Here is a 17,493-nt window from a genome sequence, read left to right on the forward strand (position 1 = left end):
TTATGGAGAAAAAGAAAAAGATAAAGACGCCACTTTGAAAGTAAACAAATTAACAACTTTATGGAGTTACGAACCCTCCGTGTAAAATACAAAACCTAATTTGAAGAAAGAAAAAAAAAGATGTAACGGACTAAATGGAAAAAGACATAACTTACTAAATACTAGTTGATGTTTGCTGTGAAAAAGATATTGGTTTAATTAGAAAAAAAAAAAAAAATTGGAATAAGTAAAAAACACTCTACATGGATTCGAATTTTCAATTATGAAAAAGTTTCAATGCAGTTTGAAAAGATTTCCAAAATGTCCCGAACAGTCTAAACAAGCAGGAGGGTTTTGAAGATAACGAGGAGAAAGAGAGAAATAAAAAAAAACAGAATTGAATTTCAGTAAACAAAATTGCTATTGTATGTGTGGTCTTGTTTTAAAACAATTTAAAAAAAAAAAATTCTTTGGCAAGTACTTGAATTAGAAGTTAAGAAAACATTGGAGTTTACTCTAATGATTTATGCTGTTTAACGGATTCCTAATTTCGAAGCCAGTTTTGAAGGCACAAAGACTTTTTTTTTCAGATGATTACGTGAAGTCACGTAATGACATCAGGTCTTCTTACAAACCTGGAAAGGAGTTAACCCTTTCCATTGACAGCCGTTTTATACTGAACATTATTAATTTGGATTTCTTAATAGGAAAAAAAAAAGACTCACCTAACAGAGGAAACAAAAATAAAAACAGAACTAGCTTATGTAATAATACTTGCCTGATACAATAAAGAAATAGATATTCAATAAAACAAATTGAAGAGTTAAAAGCTAAGATAAACAGGCTGGAAGAGATAACGGGACTAGACGGATAGTGCAGTGCGCAGCCATAGCACCATCACCTCTGGCAATAGAGCCAATGTACCCCACGGTGGGTAGGTGTAGTCCACAAATCCAACCTAACGGTAAAGCAGACAGCGATGTTTGGAGGAATAGCTTTGGCCTTGGTCATAATAGGAGTTTGGGTAATATTTAAGTGGGTAAAGACACAGGCGCACGCCCTACAGATTCAGCTCGAAATGGTTCGATTATAACCTTGTGCTTCTGATTTTGCAGGGTGACAGGGACACTCGTAGAGCAAAAAACCTTAACCCCTGGTGACGACCAGGCCGTCTGTTTAAAATTACAGATAATACTTACCGGAATGGGAATACGAACGGCGCTACTCGTAATATGGATAGCCCTGCGACAGGCACGTACCCTGGGCAACACCGACGGACAGCAGAGCACGCTGGAAATAAACAACTATATGAACTATGGAGTCTTGTTTAATTTAACGGACGGAATGTGCATCCCAGCAGCCAAGGACTGGAGCAAGGACAGGACTTATTTTAATAAGAATCCTAATAAGAATAAGAGTATGTGTACAGTGCTCCACGGGTATAAGGAGCAGATGCATTAAACGGAGGGATGTCAAAGGGCCTGATGAATGTACTTTCGGCATAATTTGCGCGCCTCCGGGACAATCCCAGCAATCAGTCATCCGCAAGAAGGGAATGGGGCTGTGTGGGTATTACGAGGAGGCGGGGGCGGCTGCAATATAATTGTATGTATGTTTCTCACCCCCTCCGACACCGCGCCCCATAAGAATCACTACATTGCCCGAAGAACTGCCTTGTCCCATAACTACTAAGGGACCAGAAAATGGGATTGCAATGTACAACGAAGGGGAATTATTGTATGATAATGTTAAACATGAAATTGTGCCTGTTCTGATCAATATTTCAGGCATCCAGATGCCGGAATATTGTACCGAACAGTCAAGGAAGATGTACAATGTATTAAGTAAAGTCGTAATGCAGCAGGCTGCCGATGCCATGGGTGCCAGTAAGTTCCGGGGACAGGGGTTAGCACCCAGGGTGAAGAGGGAAATAGTAAATGATGTTGCTACCGTTTTCAATACAGGAACCTCCGTAGTGAACTCGATAGACATACAAGGGCTAAATGAGAGGGTAGAACAGCTTAAAAGGGGTGATGAAGGGGTTATTGGAGAGGGTGGAGCAAAACCAGGAAGACCAGGCCAACCTAGGAAAGGAGGGGGCCGAAATCCAGTTGGATGGCATCTCAGTCCTGGAAGCTCACGCTAAAACCATCAATCACCTCATTGATAGAGAACAAGAAGATACAATAAAGCAAAGACAGGGGCAACTCTGTCATGCTTATGGTCTGTGGATGGTGGGACAGATCCGCCACAACCTCGACCAGATCCAACGCGGGGAAGTACCCGATTGGATAGACAGTTCACATTTGGCTCAGTTGGCGAACCAAAGGGGGACACTGGATAATTGTACTCTGAAGGGACTGACCCGAGTATACCCCGCAATTCCAGATTGCCAGATGGGTAGGACTACCGGGATAGGGATAGTCCTGTTGATCCCCATAGCAACGCCGGACTCAGGGCCGTTCCCCTTATACCAACTAGAGAATATCGGAGTAATACGGGAAAATGTCTCCATACGCTACTACCTAACCACCACCTCTGCCGTTCGTCGAAACAACATACTTACTGGGATTTCCCTAGCAGATTGCAAGCAAAGGGGGGAAATCACAGTATGCCCTCACCCGGTGGGCCGAGGGGAACTAGACGAGTGCGGGTTTAACCGAACCAACGGGTGTGTACTAGAAATAGTGCCCGCACACATGCACTTCGCGAGGGCAGGCTACGGAGGGAGGGGAAGATACTGCGTCTCTACTACTGAGCGTTCATACCAGTATAATGACCTGCAGTGCCCTATACCGCAGCCAAACTTTTGCTTTACACCACTACGACCTGTCGCGATCGGGCAAGCGCATATCACCCAGGTTAGGCGCCGGAAGTCCGAAGTTATTGAAGTAACTGATCAGCTCCATGATCATTTGCAGGATTATGACGAGCCAGAGCAGGTCCCTATCCCACATCTCACGGAGGTATTACGGGAGTTAAGGCTCAGAGTGGGGCAATCCGTAAAACTCTATCACCAGCTACAAACTAAAATCAAAGAAGATACCGAGGTAGACTTACAAAGTCAGAGTTGGTGGAGAAAGGTCTGGGACTGGGGAATAAATGTGAACATCCACCCATGGATTCGAATTCAATAACATGGGGCGTGATGGCCTGCCAGGTATGCAGGCGCCACAAACGGCGGAAACGGACCAATCACCGTTCCCTGGATATTAAACAAGCCTGTTTGATAAGGGGACGGGAGGAGCTAGCCTTTGTTAATTTGATCTAAGCAACCGGGACTCCTGAAACCGCGTGACTGGCCAGCACGTTGAGGCAACGAGTACCGGGCAGTGCACAAATATCAGATAAAGGCAGTACGGTCGGTTAAAAGGGGACTAGGACTAGTCCCTTTACCGAAAGGGGGGAATTGTTGTAGAGAGTAGAAATATATATAGACTTAGGCATTAGGCACCTGCTGGATATTTAAAACTCACATAAGCTTAAATGGACACACACATAAAATGGCTGCCCAGGCATGATGGGAAACCAGGTAGTCAAGCTGTGAACTGTTGAACGTTCACTGACCGAGCAATAACCCTGTGAGGCCCACTGTAGGAATGCCTGGGAAGACAGAGATAAGAAGGAAACCATCTCCTGTGAACAAGGCCATGAAACCAATTATTTCAGGAAGAAAGATAAGAGGGAAACCATTTGCTGTAAACAAGGCTATATACCAATTATTTCTCCAAGAAGAAAGAACTAGTGAGAGAACCTATATCAATCAGCCCAAGCTGACAAAAGACGAACACATGGTTCCTGAGACATAAGGGGAATTCTATTGGGTTAAAATAACCTATATGTAATCTATAATCGTTGTGATTGGCTTGTGTCCAGCCGTGATGAGCTGTGTAGCTGCAGTAAACTGTTTTGTAACTGTTGTGAAACATATAAAGGTACATGTAACTCTTTGTTCTGTGAAGAGAAACCTGGATACGGTCCTGAGTTTTTCCTTCCCGCTGAGCGTAATAAAAGCTGCTTCAGCATTGGAACTGACCCTGAGTGTTGAGTGATTCTTCTAAGAAAACACTAACGCTAACAAATGGCGATCATGAAGCTAGATGAGGAGAAACTACTTCACTCAGAGTTGTTAACCTGTGGAATTCCCTACCGCAGGAGAGTTGTTGATGCCAGTTCATTGGATATAATCAAGAGGGAGTTAGATATGGCCCTTACGGCTAAAGGGATCAAGGGGTATGGCGAGAAAGCAGGAAAGGGGTACTGAGGTGAATGATCAGCCATGATCTTATTGAACGGTGGTGCAGACTCGAAGGGCCAAATGACCTACTTCTGCACCTATTTTCTATGTTTCTATGGGTTTGCATTTAGGGATGGGCAATAAATGCTGGTCTTGCCAGTGATGCCCACATCCAAAAATAAATAACTATACTTATCAGATTAAGAGCATGTTATACACATGTTTACTCCATAGATTGTTTTGCTCATAATTGAACTCCACCCTTGAATATGCTTCAAAAGAGATTTATTTGGATGGCACAATTCAGTATTCCTAAACACAGAAATGAGAGTAGAGGGCCACCATGCTGGTGCTAGCTCCTCATCTGAAGCAGACTACACCAATCACATTTCCCTGCCCTTTAGTGATCAGGAATTCTTCATCGAATAGTGCCATTGGATCTTTTATGTTCGCCTTGGGGCCTTGGTCCAACGTTCCATCTGACAGACCTGTCCTGTCACCACCAGAACTTCACGCTCCCATTATGCAACTCCTCAGACAAAAGGCAAATCTCAAAGGGCAATTCCAGGATTGTACAGCTGGATGCTTCTCCACAGTTAAGAAATCCGACATACCAACCAACACACTGACAACACTCAGGAGTGTTATTTATTTTAATCACTTCCACTCGCCTTCAGAGAACTACATTCAGGGATACGTTCCAATGGTATGCAGGAATGTGTTAATTGTGAAATTGTTTTAATTGGGAGCATTAAATACAAGCACACCATTCCTGGCCCTCTTTCCCTCCTAGCTGGAATCTTGTTCCATTGATTGATGGGGAGGGAAGCAGAGCTGAGAATCTGAACAAACACTGTTGGAATCCAATAAATTAGTTGATCAATGAAGCTTCATTATCTTTAGGCTCTTGAAGCTAATAATCCCATGAGTAACTGCAACCAAGTTAATTGTTATGAAACCGCCCTTCGATTAATGTTGCCTCCAATCACAAAATGCCACAAGCTGCATTGCCAAACAGCTCTAAAAAGCAGCCCAGTCCATTTGTTTGGAGAACAACTGTGCAGCAAGATTCAGTCCCACAACGAAAGGGCCGACATTGCCCCGCTCCCTGTCTGGGGGCGGCAACCTTCCGGGCGGGAAGAACCTCAAAAGGAAGCAGAGCGCAGTCTCAGGCATGCCGCGTCGTTTATGGGGCGTTGCCGAGGTGACAGCGTCACGCTGAAGAGGTCAGCGCTATGCGGATGTTCTGCGTAGAGCTGACTGGCCACAACTTCAGTCCAAGAGAAAAGGCCACTGAAGACGCTGCAGGCCCATTGGTGGCCGCACTGCGACACCAGGGACAATTTCCAGCGGGCCAATGGCCCGGCACTCAAAGACGAGCGCCGGGCTGCATGCTGGCAGTCCAGTCAAGATGAGGACTGCCATTGTCGGACCGACGGAAGAGTCGACCTACAAAAAAATGGTGGCCTGGGTGCTCATGGCCTCCCCTTTAAGGGGCACCCCGGGCAGATGTTTGCGCCACACGGGATGCAAAGGGGTCAGTGCTGGGCGGAGAGGGGCCTGCGTGCACGGCGATGACGTCATCATCGGGTGTACGCCGGCTCGGGGCACACATCGCGGGGAACGTCGCAAAGTCCAAATCGCTCCCAAAATCTCGGGGGCAATTTCACCCCAGGCACAACCGCCGCCCATCCCCGGGCAAAAAGGCACTTGCATCCCGCCTCCAGGTGGTGCTACCGGGATGCAAGAAAAGGGGCAATTTCAGCCCTCTAGTCTTTTGGCGAGAATAGTTTTAAAGGCGGAGCGTGAAGAACCAGAAAGAGACGCGACACATGAGAAGGACATAAAAAAAAAATTGTAAAGGATTCAAGCCGTATACATGAAGGGATTATGGGCATAGAGCAGAAGAGTGGAGTTGATGCAGAAGTTCAGACATGATCTTATTGAATGGCGGAGCAGGCTTAAGGGGTGGTATGGCCTACTCCTGCTCCAGTCCAAAGACAGGTGTGGGAGAAACGGGTTTTGGTTTGTGGGATACTGGCACCAGTACTGAGGTAAGGAGCTGTTCCGTTTGGACAGGTTCCACTTAAACCGTGCTGGAACTACAGTCCTGGCCAATCAAATAACTAATTAGTGGGGGGGAGGATTCAGCCGAGTGAAAATTTAAAACGTCAAATTACAAAAAGACAAGACAATATATCAGGGTAGCACTAGGGGGAAGTAAAAACCAGAGCGTGCCAGGAAGGGAGAGAGTGTATAAGCATAATGATAAATCAGAAAGTGGAGTCAAAGCAGGAAAAAATGGTATAAAAACAAATTTAAAAGCTCTTTATCGGAATTTGTAACAAAATAAATTAGTTGACGGCACAAATAGATACAAATGGGTATGATCTGATAGCCATTACAGAGACGTAATTGCAAGGTGACCAGGACTGGGAAATTAATATTCAAGGATATTTGACAATTCGGAAGGACAGATAGAAAGGAAAAGGAGGTGGGGTAGCTCTGTTAATAAAGGATGAGATCAGTGAGATAGTGATAAACGATATTGGCTCAAAAGATCAAGATGTGGAATCAGTTTTGGTGGCGATAAGGAATAATGTGAAAAAGTTGCTGGTGGGCGTAGTCTATAGGCCCCTAACAGTAGCTACACAGTTGGGTGGAGTATAAATCAAGAAATAAGGGAGGCTCGTAATAAAGAAACGGCAATAATCATGGGCAATTTTAATTTTCATATTGATTGGACAAAGCAAATTGGCCAGGGCAGCCTTCAGGAAGAGTTCATAGAGTGTATCCGGGATAGTTTCCTTGAACAGTATGTTGTGGAACCAACCAGGGAGTAGACTTTCTTAAATCTGGTACTGTGTAATGAGACAGGGTTAATAAATGATCTTGTAGTGAAGGATCCTCTAGGAGTAAGTGACCATAACATGGTTGAATTTCAAATTCAGTTGGAGGGTGAGAAAGTTGGTTCTCAAACCAGGGTCCTAAGCTTAAATAAAGGAGACTACAAAGGTATGAGGGCAGAGTTAGCTAAAGTGGACTGGGAAAATAGATTAAAGTATGGGACGGTTCATGAGCAGTGGCAGATATTTAAGGAGATATTCCATAACTCGCAACATAAATATATTGCAATGAGAAGGAAAGACTGTAAGGGAAAGGATAATCAGTGGCTAACTAAGGAGGGCATCAAATTGAAAACAAGGGCATACAATGCAGCCAAGACTAGTGGGAGGCCAGAGGATTGGGAAACTTTTAAAATCCAGCAAAGAACGACTAAAAAAATGATAAAGAGAAGGAAGATAGACTAAGAGTAAACTAGCAAGAAATATAAAAACAGATAATAAGAGTTTCTACAGATACATAAAAAGGAAAAGAGTGGCTAAACTAAATGTTGGTCTATTGGAGGATAAGACTGGGGAATTAATAGTGGAGAACAGGGAAATGGCAGAGATGTTGAACATATATTTTGTATCGGTCTTCACGGTAGAAGACACTAAAAACATCCCAATAATGGATAATCAAGGGGCTATAGGGAGGAAGGAAATTAATATAATCACTAATTAAGTAGTAGTCAGTAAAGTAACAGGACTAAAGGCAGACAAGTCCCCTGGACCTGATGGCTTACATCCTAGGGTCTTAAAAGAGGTGGCTACAGAGATCGTGGATGTGTTGGTTGTAATCTACCAAAATTCCCTGGATTCTGGGGCGGTCCCAGCGGATTGGAAAACCACAAATGTAACACCCCTAGTTAAAAAAGGAGGCAGACAAAAAGTAGGAAACTATAGACCAGTTAGCCTAATTATCATTGGTAAATTGCTCGAATCCTTTATTAAGGAAGCAGTGGCAGGACATTTGGAAAAGCATAATTTAATCAAGTAGAGCCAGCATGGTTTTATGAAAGGGAAATCACGTTTGACAAATTTGCTGGAGTTCTTGGAGGATGTAATGAACAGGGTGGATAAGGGAGAACCAGTGGATGTGGTGTATTTGGATTTCCAGAAGGTATTCGATAAGGTGCCATATTTGCTTTTCCATTAGCATTTGCCAACTTTTTGGGAGTAAATTTTTCTGTCCCTTTCTCATACTTTTAAGATCTGAACTTTGATTTGCCTTTCCCAGCTTCACTGAATTTTTTGGAGTGTCAAAACCTGATATTGTGGTTAGGATCAGTGTTTCAGTGATGGATATATTGTGGTTAGGGTCAGAGTTTAAGGGATGGATATACTGTGGTTCGGGTCAGTGTTTAAGGGATGGATATATTGTGGATTGGACAACACCAAGGTCCAGATCGCTGATTGGAGTGTGAGCAGGTACAGCAGGAGTGGCGAGGTTGGGGTGCAGAAGCAGCAAGTGATCCTGGAGCGACGCGATCGGGGCCCAAGAGAGGCATGAGTTCGGGGCACAGAAGAGGCGAGGGCCCAGGGGCAGCACAGGCCAGCCCACACTGCAATGTGTGCACACTCAGTCCGTGCAGCAGAGCTGGTCTCCAGTTGTCTTGGTTAATTCTTGCCACTGGACCAAGACCTAGATCTGTCAAGCCAGTGTGGTGGCTGGTGTGCAACAGCCACCATACGTTAAAAAAATCCACGCACAGGCATCTTCCACCCTTCAACATGTAGTTCGGAACCTGGAATATGAAGTCCTTCATTGAAACACCTGTGAACTCATCCCTTTTTGGTGTGGAAGTCATCCTCGATACGAGGGACCGCCTATGATGATGACATAAAAGGTTACTGAGCAAGATAAAAGTTCACGGGGTAGGCGGTAATATATTAGCATGGATAGAGGATTGGCTAACTAACAAAAAACAGAGTCGGGATAAATGGGTCACTTTCCGATTGGCAAACAGTGCCGCAGGGATCGATGCTGGTCCTCAACTATTTACAATCTATATTAATGACTTGAATGAAGGGACCGAGTGTAATGTAGCCAAGTTTGCTGATGATACAAAGATGGGTGGGAAAGCAAACTGTGAGAAGAACACAAAAAATCTGCAGAGGGATATAGACAGGCTAAGTGAGTGGGCAAAAATCTGGCAGGTGGGAGTATAATGTGGGAAAATGTGAGGTTATCCACTTCGGCAGTAAAAATAGAAACGCAAATTGCAATTTAAATGGAGAATAATTGCAAAGTGTTGCAGTACAGAGGACCTGGGGGTCCTTTTGCATGAAACACAAAAAGTTAGTATGTAGGTACAGCAAGTAATCAGGAAGGCAATTGGAATGTTGACCTTTATTGCAAAGGGGGAGAGAGTATAAAAGCAGGGCAGTCCTGCTACAACTGTACAGAGTATTGGCGAGGTCACATCTAGAGTACAGAGTTCTGTCTTCAAGGAAGGATATACTTGCATTGGAGGCTGTTCAGAGAAAGTTTACTAGGTTGAGTGTGGAGATGAGGGGGTTGACTTATGAAGATAGGTTGAGTCGGTTGAACCTATACACATTGTTCAAATCTACCACCAAGCTCATGGTCTAGAGAGCTGTAGCAATACCTGCCCTCCTGTATGGCTCAGAGGCATGGACCACGTTCACAGACACCTCAAGTCGCTGGAGAAATACCATCAATGATGACTTCACAAGATCCTACAAATCTCCTGGGAGTACAGACGCACCAACATTAGCGTCCTCAACCAGGTCAACATCCCCAGCACTGAAGCACTGACCACACTTGATCAGCTCCGCTGGGCAGGCCACATTGTCCGCATGCCAGACACGAGACTCCCAAAGCAAGCGCTCTACTCGGAATTCCTTCATGGCAAATGAGCCAAGGATGGACAGAGGAAATGTTACAAGGACACCCTCAAAGTCTGATAAAGTGCGGCATCCCCACTGACACCTGGGAGACCGCACTGAGTGGAGGAAGTGCATCCGGGAGGGCGCTGAGCGCCTAGAGTCTCATCACCGAGTGCATGCAGAAAACAAGCACAGGCAGCTGAAGGAATGCGCAGCAAACCTGTCCCACCCACCCCTTCCCTCAATGACTGTCTGTCTGTCTCCCTATGGCAGGGACTGTGGCTCTCGTATTGGACTGTTCAGCCATCTAAGGATTCATTCTAACAATGGAAGCAAGTCTTCCTCGATTCCGAGGGACTGTCTATCATGATGATGTTCAGAAGAGTGAGAGGTGATCTTATCGAAACATGTAAGATAATAAGGGGGCTCGACAAAGTGGATACAGAGAGGATGTTTCCACTCATAGGGGAAACTAAGACTAGGGGACATAGTATTAGAATAAGGGGGCGCCCAGTTAAAACTGAGATGAGGAGGTATTTCTTCACTTAGAGGGTTGTAAATCTATGGAATTCTCTGCCTGAGAGAGCTGCGGAGGCTGGATCATTGAATATATTTAAGGAGATAGACAGATTTTTGAGCGACACGAGTGTAAAGGGTTATGGGGAGCGGGCAGGGAAGTGGAGCTGAGTCCATGATCAGATCAGCCATGATCTTATTGAATGGCGGAGTAGGCTCGATGGGTCGAATGGCCTAATCCTGCTCCTATTTCTTATTTTTTTTATAATTATGTTTTTATGAAAACGACAGGACATACAGTAAAATATCTCCAGATGAAAGACAAAGGCAAGAGGAGAGAGAAGCAATAAATATATAGAATGAAAATGAAAACCAGGGTAAATGAAGCAAAATGCAATTGAAAAGGAAAACAGAAATTAATAATGCAGTATGCTCTGAAGCTACTTTCTATCCATGAAGCGTATTTACCGTGAAGTAAAAAAGTCAAGTAGACCTCTCTTTCTTTTAAATAAGGAGCTGTGGAATAATCTACCAGGGAAAGCCACTGAAGCAGACAGCATCAAGGAAATCCATGTCCATGATTGTTTTCAGAAGGCATTCGATATGTGGTCTTCCAAGAGGCTGGTTACAAAAATCCAGGTGTACGGCACAAGAGGAAGTGTAGCAGAATGGATAGAAAGTTGGTTGATGGACAGGAAACACTATTAGGGCAACTAGGTTCTGCTTGGACTTGTGAAGGATTGGAAGTGGTGGACCCTAGGGTTCAGTTCTGGGACCCTCTTTTCTTCTTGGTACAGAGAGAATTTGGGACTTGGGTACAGTGAGCATAATCTCAAAATTTGAATAAATAATTCTCTTAAAGCGCAGGTAGCTAAAAAATGTTTTAAAGGCCAATAATAGAATGTTACGTTTTATAAACAGGAGCATAGAGCACAAGACCTATTGATGAACTTACATAAAACATTGGCCAAGCCACTGTTACAGTGCTGCGCTTTTTAAGTGCTACCTACACTTTCAGGGACTTATTTCTTCAAACTCCTATTGGATTCTTTGTTCATCTGCACCTATCAATGTCTTCCGTTGAATGCATACCCCTTGTTTTTTTCTCCTAAAATGTATGACCTATCATTATCCTCATTAAATTGTATCTGCCACCTGACTGCCCATTCTGCTAAGTATTTGTTCTCTTGAAGGCTTTTATAGACCTCTTTACTGTTTTCAAACCTGCTTTTGTGTCATCAAATTTTGAGATTGTGCTCACTGCAGCCAAATCCCAAATTATCTGTATGTACCAAGAACAAGAGTGTTTTGGGTGCCCCATTATAGAATTAAAGCAATAGAGCACGATCAGCAGAGATTCACCAGAATGCAGCACGGGAGTGAAAACTACAGTAACAAGGAGAGGTATGAGGTACTGTGGCTATTTTCCCTATAGCTAAGAAGGACAAGAGGTGATTTAATAGCAGTTTTTTAAATCATTAAGAGTTTTGATCGGGTGAATAGAGAAAGATTTTTTTTTAATTATTACCGAGAGAGTAAGGAGCGGGGTTAGGACAAATTTCATACCTAGGAGGGCTGTTAGATCATGGAAAGCTTTGCCAGAGAGTGGTTGAGGCAGAGAAAATTGAACAAATATTTGAATTAGAGGAAGATGGGGAGAGAAAGGAGAGGTAGTTTAGTTTTGGAGTGCTCTGGCAAAGAGGCAGCACAGGTACGGTGGGCAAAATGGCCTCCTTCTGAGCTGTAAACTTTGGTTCTGAGGATGTTGGCCTGGTCGAGGACGCTAACGTTGGTGCGTCTGTCCTCCCAGGGGTTTTGTAGGATTTTGAGGAGACGTCGTTGGTGATATTTCTCCAGCGACTTGAGTTGTCTACTGTACATGGTCCATATCTCAGCCATACAGGAGGGCGGGTGTTACTACAGACCTGTAGACCAGGAGCTTGATGGCAGATTTGAGGGCTAGTCTTCAAACACACTTTTCCTCAGGCAGCCGAAGGCTGCACTGGAGGCAGTGTTGAATCTCATTGTCAATGTCTGTTCTTGTTGATAAAAGGCTCCAGAGATATGGGAAATGGTCCACGTTGTCCAGGGCCGCGCTGTGGATTTTGATGACTGGGGGGCAGTGCTGTGCGGCGAGGACAGGCTGGTGGAGGACCTTCGTCTTACGGATGTTTAGCATAAGGCCCATGCTTTCGTACGCCTCAGTAAATACGTTGACTATGACTTGGAGTTCAGCCTCTGTATGTGCGCAGATGCAGGCATTGTCCGCATACGATAGCTCGACGACAGAGGTTGGGGTGGTCCTGGACCTGGTCCGGAGACGACGATGGTTGAACAGGTTCCCACTGGTTCTGTAGTTTAGCGGGGAGCTTGTTGACTGTGAGGTGGAGCATGGCAGCAAGGAAGATTGAAAAGAGGGTTGGGGCAGTCCTGTTTGACCCTGGTCCGGACGTGGATTGGGTCTGTAATGGATCCGTTGGTAAGGATCACGGCCTGCATGTCGTCGTGGAGCAGGCGGAGGATGGTGACGAACTTTTGGGGGCATCCGAAACGGAGGACGACGTTCCATAGACTCTCACGGTTGACAGTGTCAAAGGCCTTTGTAAGGTCGAAGGCGGCCAGGTATAAGGGCTGGCGCTGCTCCCCGCATTTTTCCTGCAGCTGTCACGCTGTAAAAATCATGTCCGTTGTGCCCCGTAGGGGACGAAATCCGCACTGTGACTCCGGGAGAAGTTCCTCAGCCACAGGGAGAAGACGGTTGAGGAGGACTCTAGCGACGACTTTCCCAATGGCTGATAACAGGGAGATTCCTCTGCAGTTGCCGCAGTTGGACTTGTCCCTTTTTTTTTTAAAAAAGACCACACTTGATCAGCTCCGTTGGGCAGGCCACATTGTTCGCATGCCAGACATGAAACTCCCAAAGCAAGCGCTCTACTCGGAACTCCTTCACGGCAAATGAGCCGAAGGTGGGCAGAGGAAACGTTACAAGGACACCCTCAAAGCCTTGCTGATAAAGTGCAACATCCCCACTGACACCTGGGAGTCCCTGGCCAAAGACCGCCCTAAGTGGAGGAAGTGCATCCGGGAGGGCGCTGAGCACCTCGAGTCTCATCGCCGAGAGCATGCAGAAATCAAGCGCAGGCAGCGGAAAGAGCATGCGGCAAACCTGTCCCTCAACGACTATCTGTTCCACCTGTGACAGAGACTGTTGTTCTCGTATTGGACTGTTCAGCCACCTAAGGACTCATTTTGAGAGTTGATTCCGAGGGACTGCCTATGAGAAACTTTGGCTCTATGGTATAAATCACACGAGTACGAGACATAAACTTGGTAGTGTTAACAGGGAGGTTAGAAAACGTATTACTACACAAAAGGGTCAGAGTACAAAATGCATTGCAAGTGGATAATGAAGCAGTCAATCAGAACATTTAAAAGGAAATCAGATAAATATTAAAAAGGTACGAGGAAATGGGACTATCTCAGATAACACTAGCAGACAGAGGGCCAGACGGTCTCCTGCTGTGCTGACATTTCGATGATTTACACCTTATAAAATCTTTGTCACACAGCATTGACCCACAAACCACACCGGCGATTTCATTTTTGCACATCACAAGATAAATACGTATAAGGAAAACCATTTTGCCGATCTTCGTTCATCCATCCAGATAAGTCTACGCTCCTCCCCCAGCCCCCCTCCAACGACTACAGATCATGATTTCAAAGTCGGATGCTCTAAGCTCTGCCAGTGAAACCCTGGCACAATTATTCCTGCTATATTTTCAATTACATTTAAAAGCCAACAGTAGATAATGATTTCAGTTACAGCAATACGTGAAATATTGGATGCTACATCCTTAGACTACTTAGAATTTGTTCATAAATAATAAGGCCCCGATTTTATTTATTCATGAGAAAAAAAGTCAAAAATTGAATTTAATACCATTTGAATGTTACATTAAGCTGAAGGAGCATTATTAAGCACTGGATTCACAAGGGAATGGTAGAAAACTACTTCAAAATCTAAAGCTTTAAATTTACATTCTCCTCCGCGTGCCCTCAATGTGGTTGAAGTTAGTGATTGAGGCACATTGTTCGGCAAAGCAGAGGGAGATTTACTCTTTATCTAACACTTGACCAAAGAATGTGAGAGGCTGAAACCAGATTCCTGAAAGGAAAACTGCCCCATTCACCAGCACCAACAGCCCTCACCTGGATGAGCACAGAATCCACTGAAATGGTTTGCCACCTGCTGCACGCAATCAAGGTGCAGCTTCACACCTTCACAGCAAACAAACTGACGTTGCGAAGAGATTTCTTTTTTGTATTGCACTTCTAAATCCATCGCATCAGAGTAAAAGTGCACACAGTAATCTGTACAAATAGGATATATAGCGATTGTGTGCATTTAATTGATGGCATCATCACCACATGATAAAGATTTATCATGCACAAAGACAAGTACAGACGAGGCAATCCACCTTGCTCAGCCTTCCTCCCAAAATCCCGACAATGTCTAATTGCTTCTTGAATAATGCATTTTAAAACTTCAAAAGCTTACAACCAATAGTTCGAATGAAACACAGCAAGTCAAAACATCATTCTAAGCATCCTTAAAAGTTTCCTGGTGGTTATTTTGTTTAAATTGTATGAGACATCGAAAACTATTTACGGTACAGTTGACAGAACATTTGAAAAAGGAGGAACAAGTGCCAAAAAGGTATCTTTTATCTTTTTCTTTTATAATTCTCCTTTTTCAAACATTCTATAGTCTGCAGTCCATTTTCATGTCTCTTTTGTACTTGCATCTATATTTGGAAAAAAAACCTTAGTTTTAGACACGCCTACCCCCACCGTGTATCCAATATACAGTCAGGAGAAAATAATTGCAGGGATATGGGGAAAGAGCAGGGGAGTGGGACTAACTGGATTGCTCTTCGAAAGAGCCGGTGCAGAATCGATGGGCCGAATGGCCTCCTTCTGTGTTGCACTATTTTATAATCCTACAAGCCTGATAAAACGTGCATCATTGACTCGCCTTTAATGTTTAAAAAAACCACACATGTGCTTGAGGCCCAAGGAAAATAAATCAATTGGGGACATGATCAATATCGAACTGTATCAAGTACATTTGCAATGTTTTACAATTAAATCCAGAAATATTTTTTCTTTTTATTTTGCTGCAAGGAAGGATAGTAATTCAGCCAGTTAGCTTTCAAAGAAAATTAAACAGGATTCATTTATGTTGGTGCTTTAAGTCAATTTCGCAATGAGCCCTTCTTAATTGAAAAGGCAATTTTACCGCGCGATAGAATGGGACAATATAAAGTTCACCTTAACTACTGGCAGATCAAACACTTCCCGGGCTTCTCCAACTTCTGGGTTGTCACCATCTTCTGCAATGATATGTGTCGCCAGTGCATTATAGGAAACTTCTTTTGCCTTTCCAGCCTTCAGTAGCTGAATCACCTAATGAAATAAGGAGAGCTGTAAATATACACTAGATATAGGAAGAAGGACTACAGAATTCCAATCAAGTTCAGAACTGCGTATGCCAAAAATGAAACTTTATATACAGATAAAGTGAGGCGACTCTGTTTTCTGTTAGCCAGAGAGGATTATTTAATGTGATATTAAACATTAAAAGACACCAATGCTCACATGTCTAAGTCAACCACAAAACTTAGGGCACACTTACAATGGAAAACGATTTCAACTCATCCATAATCAATCACTTGCCCAACTGGTACGTTACTATATTAATATATGTACAGGCCACCTCCCGAACTTCAGCCCTCCATTCAGGAAAAAAAACAAGGGTACACTACAACCCCCACCCCCGGTTCAAGCACACCCTTGTCTTTAAAAATGTAGGCTATACACATCTAAAATACAGTACATGGAAGAAATATATTGTTTTTCAACGAATCAAAAAGCAGCAAAGGCTCAAACGGAGAAACAATGAACAAGGTTGTGCAACTGGGCAGACTTAACAAGAATGATCCCAGTGTAAATGTGATGAGCCGTGACCAAAGACTACGGAAGCTTCACGTTACAGATAAGATTCATGTGGGATTTCATCAAGGTATACAAGGTATTAACTGGTATAGATAAAGCAAACCCAATAATTACTTCAAACCAAGTCAGATTAGTGGGACCAGAGAGCATGACCTTTAAATCACCGTATATACTTGTACACAAGACTAGAAAATGTAGTCACCCTTCGGGGCTACAAGATGGAGCATCTTAAATGCAGATATATCCTCCCTCGGGCTTCCTTCCAAGTGGAGCATTTTCTCTGAAGAGGCATCATACAAGTGTATTCGTATCAGCTCCACAATATTTTCTCCTCCCAACTGCAGTTTAAACTCCTGCTGTCTATTTAAAAATCAGAGACAGCCTTGGTGAACAGGTACAAAGTAAGGACATTTAATATTAGCAAGAGGAGCCTGGACTGAAGTCAGGACAGAGAAGTAATATTTAAATATTGTAGCACTGGAGGAGCAGAGGGACAGCTGATATGAATGTATCGGCCGAAATGAGAAAAAGCAAAGAGTTAGGTGTGGACATCCTCCAACATGATGGGGTGAGTGGGGGGGGGGGAAAGGAAAGAGAATTTTGGTGGACAGAAAGCTTAGTTAGAGAAAGCCACGATCGTGAACGTTTTTAATTTGGGGAATTTGTTTATTCAAGAGTCACATAAGGCATAGTGCAAGGTAAATTAAAATTAGATATACAATATGTAAATTGAAACTAGATAAGCAATATAAAGTAAAGGGTACAATTCTAAAGGGGGTGCATGAACAGAGATCTGGGAGTATATGTGCACAAATTGTTGAAGGTGGCAGGGCAGGTTGAGAAAGCGGTTAAAAAAAAAGCACGTGGGATCCTGGGCTTCATAAATAGAGGCACAGAGTACAAAATCAAGATTAGGATGAACCTTTATAAAACACTTGTCCAACCTCAACTGGAGTACTGTGTCCAATTCTGGGCACTGCATTTTAGGAAGGATGTGAAGGCCTTATA

The 17,493-nt window shown here is 43.8% G+C and overlaps 1 protein-coding gene across 1 annotated transcript in view; it reads right to left on the reverse strand.

Annotated features, from left to right (window-relative positions):
- The window catches only part of LOC139242840 (PAX-interacting protein 1-like), a gene marked incomplete at both ends in the record, with an annotated part of 53,894 nt that extends 37,958 nt beyond the window's left edge, over positions 1 to 15,936 (reverse strand). Inside the window, one exon of the mRNA XM_070870524.1 lies at positions 15,802 to 15,936. Coding sequence (XP_070726625.1) covers positions 15,802 to 15,936 — 135 coding nt within the window. The remainder of the gene's footprint in view (positions 1 to 15,801) is intronic.
- Positions 15,937 to 17,493: the final 1,557 nt, after the last annotated feature.

The sequence above is a fragment of the Pristiophorus japonicus genome, unplaced genomic scaffold, assembly GCF_044704955.1.
Source record: "Pristiophorus japonicus isolate sPriJap1 unplaced genomic scaffold, sPriJap1.hap1 HAP1_SCAFFOLD_1493, whole genome shotgun sequence".
NCBI classification, from domain to species: Eukaryota; Metazoa; Chordata; class Chondrichthyes; family Pristiophoridae; genus Pristiophorus; species Pristiophorus japonicus.